General features: G+C 37.8%; 1 protein-coding gene across 1 annotated transcript; it reads right to left on the bottom strand.

Moving 5' to 3' along the window:
- Nucleotides 1-8,101: 8,101 nt before the first annotated feature.
- Nucleotides 8,102-9,768, bottom strand: LOC111885868 (MYB-like transcription factor EOBI). The gene is made up of 3 exons (XM_052771452.1): nucleotides 9,381-9,768; nucleotides 9,023-9,152; nucleotides 8,102-8,920 (listed from the first exon to the last, which is right to left on the bottom strand). Exons 1-3 carry the CDS (start codon nucleotides 9,517-9,519, stop codon nucleotides 8,476-8,478), a joined length of 714 nt encoding a protein of 237 aa, XP_052627412.1. The 5' UTR covers nucleotides 9,520-9,768; the 3' UTR covers nucleotides 8,102-8,475.
- Between the last annotated feature and the right edge of the window lie 1,683 nt (nucleotides 9,769-11,451).

The following is an 11,451-nucleotide window of genomic DNA, read 5'->3' as shown; positions in this document are numbered from 1 at the left end:
TTAATTCACGAAATATTCGGGTAACAATTCTCTCATTATTCTGATTATTTTCTTTTGTTCCTTTTTCATGTTCTCATTTTTCTTGATATTGTGTAGATTTTGTCTAGCAGGAGGGAGGGAAGTCCATGATGTAGTTGTGAAAATTATTCAAGATATGGCAAAAGCATTCTCACTTTATGATGTTGAATTGCTGGTAATTAATAATAATAATAATAATAATAATAATAATAATAATAATAATAATAATAATAATAATATCATCACTTCAAAACTTTTGACTTTGTAGAATCTACAGGGTTGACTTTTGTATGCCCCACAACTTGTTTCAGGTATGAAGGGAAGAATTACTTCAGTTTGCTCAAACTGCAATCACTGAGCTTAAAGAAACTAGTGACATAGCATGGTAGGTGAGGCAAGAGTCTAAAACTGTAAAAAAAATCTACTGAATTTCTTGTTTTTAAGCTAATTTTATATCTATTCTTTGTTGTGTGATCTGCCCTCGGAATATATTTTGAAATCTCACAAACACATCAACGATTGAATAGAATGAAATGCCAACAATCTGCACATGAAGCCAGTGACAATTCTTCTGAGGCAACAAGCACTGCATCATTGATGGTATAAATTCTCTTATTCATTTGTTAACTTTCTAGAAGCTACTTGGGTTTTCCAGTCCTCATATGTGGAAGAAAGGGACAAATTGGTCAAGTATGTCAAATTATTATTAATGGATGATATACATTCTCTTATTCAATCATTTATCATTTGATGAACTTTGTGCTTATGACATATTTTGGCATGTTGAAGTGATCAATTATAGGATCATGAAGTATATTTTGTAAATACAATTATTAGTTTCTTATTTGCTTACAAGGTACTTTGGATCTATTAGATTAACTATATTCAACCATTCAGTAAATAATTATATCTCATTGCACTGGTAACTTTATATCTTATCAGGATCAATTGCCACCCACTACTTCCAATGTGAGGAAACTTGAGGAGAGAATGAAAGGGTACATTATATATACTTCCTTTGTCCATTATATCACACTGAAAAAGATGCCTCAAATCCTGCCTTTCTCTTTTAGGATGAAACCTTACACCCAAAACCAACAGTAAAAAGTGATCAAGAATGCCTTACGTCAGAATGTAGCCATGAAATACTAAAAATACCCTTGACAGATCAAGAATCCGGTGAACCATCTCAATTTTTGTTAGGTGATGACTTGGAGTCTCCAGACTCTAATGAGGAAATACCAAAACCGACCTCAAGAATTGAGAACGAGATGTCGACCAACTAAATGATTTGATAGATGAGGACTTTTTGTTGTAAAAAAATACCAAAATTACCCTTGGTAAGTTGAAAAACTTTTAAAGATATATGAATATTAATTAATTAATTAGCATCTCTGTTGATTTCGATAAGTGTGTAGGAGGAGGTGCTAGCTATCATCCACAATTTTTTTTTCTTTAAAAAAATTCAGAAAGGTGGTGGGACAATTGTCTTGAACCTTGTCTTACACATATATCCACTGTGGAGCCCACTCTGGCTCCAGTTGTTGTGGAACCTCGTGTTCTTTTGTCTCAAGAAGAGCCCTTTAATGTTTAAATTGATGTTTTTGCCCCTATGGATTTGCAGGTATTTGATTCCAAAGCATGGACGATGTTCTCTTAAGATAACATATTCTGCACATACAGATTTGAGTGTAAGATTCCAGACTCCTCGTAGCAGGTATAAGAAAATATTATATCTTTCCGACTTGATTTCTTTTTATGACGGTTTTGCCCCTAACCTAATAAGCTTTATATTCATCAGCAAAACGAGTTCAGGTTGAAAGGGATAAAGAATGATGACAATTCGGTTTCTTTGACCTTGCGGATTGCTAACCCATGTGGTGAGAAGCTTTTTAATTAACATTTTTTTTCTAATAAATTATTAAGATAATAAAAGAAATTAAGCGATTGATTGATTTGGATGAATCAAAGTGATCTTGACTTTATTGGATGTTCCAAGGGCTGTGTTTATGTTGCTGATGCATATAAAATCTACTGGACAAGCTGCTTGAAAGGATCTCTTTCAGGGAAAATGGTGATGCGTTTGGTCGAAGGTGATGGATGTAAACTTGATTCTGGAACTCTCAGTCTACCAACATTAGAGTTTAATTGGGTGATTGATGGTGGTTTTGGTTCTTGAAACCAGACTCAAGATATCATATTTTGGCATGGCTAGAAGCTTTGGAGGAAACGAGACTCAAGCAAAAGTAAACACACAGAGAGTTGTTGGCACATAGTAAGCTAGATGATGCAACTGTATATAAATGAGTTCATTTTTTTATAACATTTACTCACTTTTGGAATAATTATTTGTATTTGACATATTAGTGAAATGAATTATCTTTGTTATTTATGGTATTTTATTTTTTATTATGAGATTTTTAATGTATTATTTAATTTGAAAATTAGTAAATCTATAAATAATATTTTTTTCAACATTTAAAATTATGATATGCAAAAATGTGTGTTATCTTCATTTATGACATGACCTTTCTTGACAGGGGCTTACTTGATACGCATTGTTTGTCCTTAACACGCGCGTCATAAGGTTACAACACGCGAATGCGTGTCGTCTCCCTTTATGACAGGGCCTTCCTTGATATGCATTGCGTGTCGTAAACACACGTTGTAAATGAGCGTCATAAATGTGCGTCGTCTATAGACGACGCGCAAAAGCACACCGTCTGTCTTTATGACACGGCCTTCCTTGACGCGCATTTGGGCGTCGTCTGAGCCTTTTACGACGCACAATGAGCGTTATAAAAGGCTGTTTTTCTAGTAGTGTGTTGTTGTACTTGCACAATTCCACAACATGTCCTTGTTGGGTTTTGTATGCTACAAAATCCTATGGTGCACATACAACCCTACGTGCTTTGGATCTATATTTTCTCTAAATATACATGCAATATTGTTTCCAAAGCATAAAATCTACAACTAGCATACAATTGACATAAACAACATAAAAGTGAGTTATAGAATTATCTCTTTGTTGTAGCTTGTAGTTTTGGCTTTTAAAAACTTAGCACCCCAACTTTGATGCCTCAAACGGTTCACAAAACACCCTTAAACAATTGGATGACTTGAGAGAGATTACTAGGCACACAAATCGGTTATCAACTCCAAGAACAGTTCTTGTTTTAGATTTTAGCCATGGGGTTATATATATATATATATATATATATATATATATATATATATATATATATATATATATATATATATATATATATATACACAATAGTCATGGGTAAACCCTAATCCATACACTTTGGGTTATGGTCTATATTGCACGTGGGCTAACTCTTCATCGAAACTTATATAAGCTTAGCCCATCATGGATCAATAAGCCAAACCATATATATATATATATATATATATATCATTGATTTACATAATCAGTCCCTGTTCATTTAATTGGTCTCTTTTGATCACTAAATTAATTCTTGATCAACACTAATTAAATAATATGATTTCATATTAATATATTAGAACTTATAATATATTAATAAATCATAAATAACCTCTTACTCAAATATTTATCCACAAATTTTCCTGGTGATATGCAACCCGAATGGACCATGCTACTCTCGGGCCAAGTATATACCAATTATAGTTATGGGCTTAAACACCTAATCCAACAGTCCTGAAACACCTTTCCCCTCCACATTTTCTTCATGTTTTCATGAATGTGTCGCAGACAAAACTTGTGTTCTGCACATGGATAAAATGTACCAATTGCTTGCAACAACCCCTGTACAAAAATAAACAACATTAGATGTAATGGATACAGTGTATAATAAGAACCAAGTCCATTGAAATTACTTACCTTTTGTCTGTTAGATATAAGGGTAAAGTTGGAATTAGCTTGCAAATCAATGTCATCACCCAAGCACCTTAAGTACCAAGTCCATGAATTTATATTCTCAGCCTCTATGACATCATATTCCAAAGGATATGTACAGTTATTTCCATCTAGACCCTAAACATAGTGAAGGAGTAGTAATTTTAAAAAATGGAATAAAATGAAACAAGATATGTATTTACATCTTACCACTGCTATGAGTATCATTACAAGATAAGGCCATTTCAAAAAAGTTCCATCCAAACCAAGATAATCTCTTTTACCAGCTAGAAAACCTTTCTTCAATGGCCCTAGACAGATGTAGATCTGTTTGAAAGTTCTAGTCTCAGAAGCTGGGTTTGGCTCACTTTCCACCTCTAACTTAACTATTGTCCGTGGGTTTCGAGTGTGGAGTTCTTGAACATTGTCTCTTAGTGTAGTATATTGCCCTGCATAATTGACCCTTACTTGATTCAATGCCCCTGTTTTAGCCCTAAATACTTTCATCTTTGAAATATCTGCTTGGTATTCATGTTGAAGTTGTTCTTGTAAAGCTCATGTAGGGACTGTAGGGTTGCTTTCAATCTGCTGCACTATTTTCTTTGCCAAGAACTTGTAGGTACAAGCTTTCACATTTCTTGTTTGTAAACATCTCTGCTCTTTTTCGTAGGTTTTGATCTCCCAGTCAACATCTTGTTCCCACTTGCAAGCATAAAGTACCTATGGACACTTGTTTTCTTCACTTCCTTTATTCTTTGACTGGGCCCACATGGGTCAAGTTGACCAAGGTCTGGGATAGTACCTTTGCAAATAGCTCTCACTCTGTTTTTGTCATTTTTATGAAGTCTAGTTCCCTCTGTCTCTCTACAACATGTTTTCTTATTGCAATTTTCAATTCTTTAGACGAGGTAATTTTTGATACACATAGAATGGATCACTAACCCTTGCTTCACTGTTTTCCATTGCCCTTCGGATTGCCTTAATTGACTTTCTTCTCCTGTTTCTCCCACCTTCATCAGATGATGAATCATATAAGAATACCTCATTGTTTACAACCTTAATATCGTCAATTTCCCTTGTTCCTATTTCCTTGACATTTGACCCTCCAAGATCACCCACCCACTCTACATCTTCATCAATATGTAACAAAAACTCAATCATGTCTATCTCTGTAGCACCCAAGATTTTGACAGCCAAGAAAGTAAAGGAAACCCAAAATTTAGGAGGGACTCGGCGAGTCCAAGGAGGAACTCGACGAGTCCGAGCGGGATCCGAGTCGAGGAATAAGTGACCAACTCGGCGAGTCGGCCAAGGCGACTCGGCGAGTAGGGTCTGTGCGAGGAAAACCCTAAATTCGGGGCTTGGAGCCTATTTAATCGCCTCATTCTTCTTCCTAGTGCTCCTTTTTTGTCTCTGACACCCAGAACGCCGCACCCTAAGCCCCCATTGTGATCATTCATGCTTTTGGCTTTGAGTGATTTAGAGGAAGAAGAAGAAGTGGGAATCTTTGAAGCATCAAGGAGTGGCTTTGGATCTGAAGTTTGGGGATCATTTCAAAGCATTTGAAGGTATTAAGTCGTTTCTCTCCTCGAGATTTTCCTTGGTTATGAGTTTTGGGGCTTTTAAGCCATGTTTAAGATCAATCTCGAGCTTGAGGTCCAGATCTGAGGTTGCTACCTCAGATCCATGCTTGTTTTGGTTTAAAATCCCGTAGAGTATCAGTCATTGAGTGGATTATGGAGCCTCTTGGTCTTAAACCTTAGTTTATGGTGCATTTTGCCTAGATCTCCTTCTCTACACATAAAGTTTGCAACTTTACGTGAGGAGTAGGCTTGGGAAGAGTAGATCTACGGTTTGGAGTCCCTGCATGAGTCGAAAGTCCTCTGCATGTTGTGGAACCGAATGGACTCGGCGAGTCCTTCAAGTGGACTCGGCGAGTAGCTTGAAGATGATGAGGAACTCGACGAGTGGGATGAACAGCTCGTCGAGTCGGATGAAGATGCGCATGAACTCGGCGAGTTGGATGAACAACTCGGCGAGTTGGTTGGAGTTTGCCTTGTGCTCGGGGAGTCTGTTATGGGACTCAACAAGTCAGGTCGCGTGGTCCCAAACCCTTCGAGTTAAGACTCGAGTCAGCGAGTCGAGCCAGGACTCAGTGAGTTGATCAGGTCAGGATTCGGGAATCAGTAGACTCGGCGAGTCAGGGGCTGACTCGGCGAGTCAAGTCGCGATTAGAAGGACATTAAGCATAAGAACTCGGCGAGTCAGTAGGTGGACTCGGCGAGTAGGGTTGACCTGGAAGGTTGATTTTTGACCAGGACTTTGACTTGGACTAGAGTTGACTTGGTTAACTGCCGGGGGTCAGTTAGACTAAGTGTTGCTTTGATATTGATAGCTCGGGAAGCTAGTAGAGCCGGAGTTCAGTGAGTGGTCAGGCAGCAGCTAGTGGGATCATCAGCAAGTTCAGCCAGATCAGGTGAGTTTTCCTTTGTATGAATGGGTCTACGGCCACAATGCCAGCCCATTTAGTTATGAGTAGAAGACCTGGGGGTTAGCCCCAGGCACAGTATGCTAGTATGATATCCGGACGAGGTCCAATGATAGAAGGCGGGTGCCCAAGAGATGGTTTATGTGATAGTTTATACTTGTTGTCTGTGTGATACTTGTATGTGCCTAGTAGGGAGGTGAGTGTGGGCGAGGTCCCGTATCTCACCAATAGCAGAGTGTGGATGGTGTTCCACATCTCAATAGCAGCAGCCTAGGGGCGAGGCCCAAGTTAGGAAAGGAGTGAGAGTGGGCTGGGCCCGTATCTCACTATCAGCAGGAGTATGGACGAGGTTTCATGACTCATCAGTAGCAGGACACGGGCGGGGCCCAGAGATAGGCGAGGCCTTAGAGCTAGAGTTGTTAGCATACGTTTAGCTTATGTGATGTTATGTGACATGTGTATGTGCTACTATATGTTAGTGGGCGGGGCCCTATGACAGGCGAGGCCTAAGTGAAACAGATCTGTATCCGAGCGGGGCTCGAAGCCAGGCGGGGCCTGGAGCGGCGGGGATCGAAGCCAGGCGGGGCCTGGAGCGGCGGGGCCGTTGTAGCGGGCGAGGCCCCGGATAGCGGGCGTGGCCCAGTATGTGCAGTATGTGGTTATGCATGGTATGTGGTAAGGTGGGGAACTCACTAAGCTTCTTGCTTACGGTTTTCAGTTTTGTTTTCAGGTACTTCCGGTAGCGGAGGGAGGAGCTCGGGGTGATCGCATGGCACACACCATAGATTAGTCAGCCTGGGAATGTTTACTCTGATAATGAACATGTGTTTTGAAAACTTATACTCAAATTATGTTTTGGAATGATGACTTTGTTTAAAGTAATGTTTTATTAAAAGAAATTTTTGGTCATGAATTTTGGGACGTTACAATCTCAGGTTCATCTAGGAAGTTATCTAAGTCTACTATGAACTCACGATCATCACTATCATCAGCATCATCTCTATCTTCACTTTCATGAGTAATCCCTCCAGGTTTTTCATTTAGAATTTCATCAAATTCATCAAATACACCTTTGGTCACTTTCAATTTCTTTCCTTGGCACAACATCTGGTTTGCTTGATCCAATACAATCCCCTGTTTCAGTTTCCTTTCATTGCAAAAATAGTCTTTTACTACACGAAATCGAACAACTCCAAATAAAAAACAAAATTATTTGGTAACGAATAAAGAAACATGATAGAGAACAATAGAGAGAGGTTTCTTTGTCTCGTTTCAATGTCGAGCGAAAAAAGAAGCGAAGCTTCATATCTCACGTCTAAACTACAGATGCACAAGGGGAAAAAAACAAACCCAGAGAGACCGCAGCTAACGGCTCTCATACAAACCGTTTTATGATCAGCATTCGACAGCACGGGAAATGTTAACTAAACATTAGCATATTACTTGTTTATATGTTTTTGTTTTGAAGTTTTGACTTTGGCCTCCCTACCTTTAATGGCCGTGTTCCCCGCCCGTGTACATTGGATTAATTGCGTTAAGTTACTCGTCCTCTGCCACTTACGTCACATGAATATGGCACCTTTTGTTGCTATTAGCACCAACAATTTTGTGCTGAATATAGCTTGCTAATTAAGGGGTTGTGGCATGTTGTTGCCAGGGGCGGACGCAGGATTTCATAGTAGGGGTGGCACGGGAAGATTGGGGTTGCACGATAGTAGAAAAAATAAAAAATTTTAAAATTTTCGAAAATTTTTCCACTGCGGCCGGAAAATTTAGGGGTTGACGGTGCCACCCCGGAACCCCCCTAAATCCGCCACTGGTTGTTGCGTTGGCCTGAAAATGTTTGATGAATGTCCTAAAAGAACCGGTGGTAAGGAACAAGACGGAGTTCATAAATCATGTTCGCTTTCAATGATAATTGGACGGATCCTTTTTGAAAAAGAAAAAACGCCAACAAGGTACAGTGAAAACAAACATTCCATTGTACTTATAAATTATGCATTTCTTACGACAGTACAAGCAAAAAAAAAATGATTTCTATCGTATGAATCATGCTTAGAGAATCTAAGATCTGAACTTTTTTTACAAGTCAAAAACATGAACTAAATGATTGTTCTATCACAGCTTGGCTTGGATGATCATGATCTAGCTGATTCCACAAAAAGCCACTACTCCATAAGCCATCATCCGACACTGTGTCCCACCACCGTGCAACATCTTGAGCCAAGACACACGGATTTTGTTGCTGCTGCTCGCTGGTGATCACCGGACATGAGATGGCTCTGGTGTCTTGCAGCGTGGCTTGTGATGGTTCAATGATCATCCCACTATCGTTATCTTCTGATTCATGTAATGTTTCACTATGCATACTTCCTCCAACTCCTTGTTCTTGAGTACTACTGCTAAATTCAGCTTCATACTTTCTCTTTTTCTCATTTTGCAAAGGTTTTCCTTTCGTCTTGAAATGAGTTCTCCAATAGTTCTTTATTTCATTATCTGTTCTTCCTGGCAAATACCTAGCTATTGTGGACCATCTGCATATAACAAAACATATAAATAAGGTTATAAGGGTTTAGAGATTGCAAAATGAGTTACGCATGTTAATTTGTGTGTGTCTGAAAGAGAGAGAAAATTACTTGTTTCCCCATAAAGCATGAAGCTCGATAATAATGCCTTCCTCTTGAGGCGATAAATGGCCTTTCTTAAGGCCAGGTCTTAAGTAATTCACCCAACGTAACCTACAACTCTTTCCATTCCTCTTCAATCCTAAAAGCCAAAGACAAAATTAAGAATATTAATGACCGAAAAGAAGTAAAACGAGGAAAGTAGTACATACCCATAATCTTTTTTCTTGATTTTATTTCATACCCATATTCGTTTTCGTGATTTTATTGCATATTCATAATCTTTTTCTTGAGTGTATTGCTTACCCATGATCTTTTCTTTAAGGTATTGACACACATAACTTTTTTTCGATAAAGACATGAAGCATACCTGAGTAACCAGCTACGGAGCTCCATCTCCCCTCCCCGTGCAATGCAACATACTCCATAAGCAACTTATCTTCTGCCGGAGTCCAAGGTCCCTTCCTCCACCCTTCCTCCGCCATTCTCCACCCCATCATTCCTTCCATTTCTTTTCTTTTTTTTTTTTCCAATTTTTTTCTTGTCTCAACTCTTGCGACACAAATTGGTCTTTCACTTGGAACACCCCTCTTTAAATATCCTCTAGCCGCAGCAAATTTAGTGCTCCTTTAGTGATCTCACAATCCGAATGACACTCACCTTTTCATTTGCAAATCTAGTATGGGATCTTATTATCTTATTGTTTATATATAGAAGATAAGAAAAATCTATCAAATTGTATCCCTCCAAGTGTGGGAAAAATTGTTTCCTACCCAATAGGAATTAAGCAAGTGTCTTTACTACGTAAACATCAAAGAAAACATTCCTTACATGATGACTACTAAGTAAAGATTATGTCATATATTCAATGATAACAGAGAATCTAAAAGAAAGCACTGTCTTAATATAATACTACGTATAAACATAGTGGTTGTTGGTGTCTCCTTGAAAACGGCCTGTGTCCAATCCCTGGTTAACATATGTTTATACACGCTATCGTTCAACGGATATTGTACTTGCCTTTTTTGTTGCTGATGACATTAGTTTATAAGCTAAGATCGAAGCTTCTGGTTACTATTTCGGGTGGTGGAATGTTAGAATATTTAAAAGGCGATGAGTCAGCTAGCAGACACGTGTTGTGGTTAATAATTAATCCTCAATTATATGTACTATTAAGACATTGTTTAATGGTGTAGCTCATTAGTTTAAGTGATCGTATGCCAATTCGGATATGATCTGTAACAACTAAACTATATATTATTCAGGATTCATATAAGCTTTCCGCATGTAGAAAGGTCATTAGTATTATTATATGTTCTGATGTACAATACTTTATTTGATGGAATGAATTTGGTCTGCTTCTTTTACAAGAACTTGGTAGTTCCCGTCAAAGCTACACACTTGAAAGGTACGTACGTGGATTCGCAAGATATCGATGGTTGTTGCAAATGATTGGATCAACGGTCAGAAACATTTTAATTTTCACCTGGTCTTCTAGAGTCGTAAGATTACACAACATTGTAGTGAAGATAACATTAGTCTTGGTTGGTTGTACTATGATATTATGGCTTCAAAAAGCTTCTAGAATTCATTCTTTCATTCCTTGGAAAGTTATTGATCCTTAGATCGATGGAAGTACACGAGTGTATATATAACACACACACTTTAGAGAACTAAAGAACTATTTCAAATATATATATATATATATATATATATATATATATATATATATATATATATATATATATATATATATATATATATATATATATATAGAGAGAGAGAGAGAGAGAGAGCGCTAGGTTCATTTGTTTAAACTAATTATTGTGTTATTGTATGTATAAATGTGGGCCAATCAATATTTAAAAAATAAATAAATAATCAAACAAATAAATAAGGGTAATTTAGTAATTTGATAAATAATTTCTACAAATACACTCCTATAATTATGGTAAATACTTTGACCTACCTTTATTCCATTTTAAAACAATAAACCAATTGTATTCTATCCCATTCGTAACCCTAGCTCCAAAACAGAACAAAGATATGATCTCTCCTTCCCCCTGTTCGCTGCTTCCGATCAATAGCTCCTTCCAATCGGTGGTTCTGCTGTTTTCGCGCACACACACACAATCAACAGGTAAATAAAATGTGAATCTAATCCCTTTCCTCCATCGGAATGAGATCGCATTCACCATCAGGTAATCGCCTCTTTTTGTCGATTCAACCCGATTCCTATTTTCCACCTCTTTATTGATTTGTCAATGTAAAGTTGTTGATATTTATTACTGAATGTGGTCAAACTTATCAGATGCCATTTTCTCCTCCTTCAAATGGTCAAGTTTGGTTTTGTTATTGATAATTTGTGATTATGCACCAAACCTGCACTCAAGGTATTCGATGAAAAGCTAGACAAAGTAATTATATGTATGTGTCATTAA

Source organism: Lactuca sativa, chromosome 4 (assembly GCF_002870075.4).
Source record: "Lactuca sativa cultivar Salinas chromosome 4, Lsat_Salinas_v11, whole genome shotgun sequence".
NCBI classification, from domain to species: domain Eukaryota; kingdom Viridiplantae; phylum Streptophyta; class Magnoliopsida; order Asterales; family Asteraceae; genus Lactuca; species Lactuca sativa.
This window is presented reverse-complemented; position numbering and strand designations above follow the sequence as displayed.

What these genes read in the sequence shown, in the direction of transcription:
- LOC111885868 (XM_052771452.1), bottom strand. Translation starts at nt 9,519, where the DNA reads ATGGAAGGAATGATGGGGTGGAGAATGGCGGAGGAAGGGTGGAGGAAG. An exon ending in CTCCGTAGCTGGTTACTCAG is followed by an intron (nt 9,153 to 9,380) that starts GTATGCTTCATG and finishes TTTGGCTTTTAG; the next exon opens with GATTGAAGAGGAATGGAAAG. An exon ending in CATGCTTTATGGGGAAACAA is followed by an intron (nt 8,921 to 9,022) that starts GTAATTTTCTCT and finishes TGTTATATGCAG; the next exon opens with ATGGTCCACAATAGCTAGGT.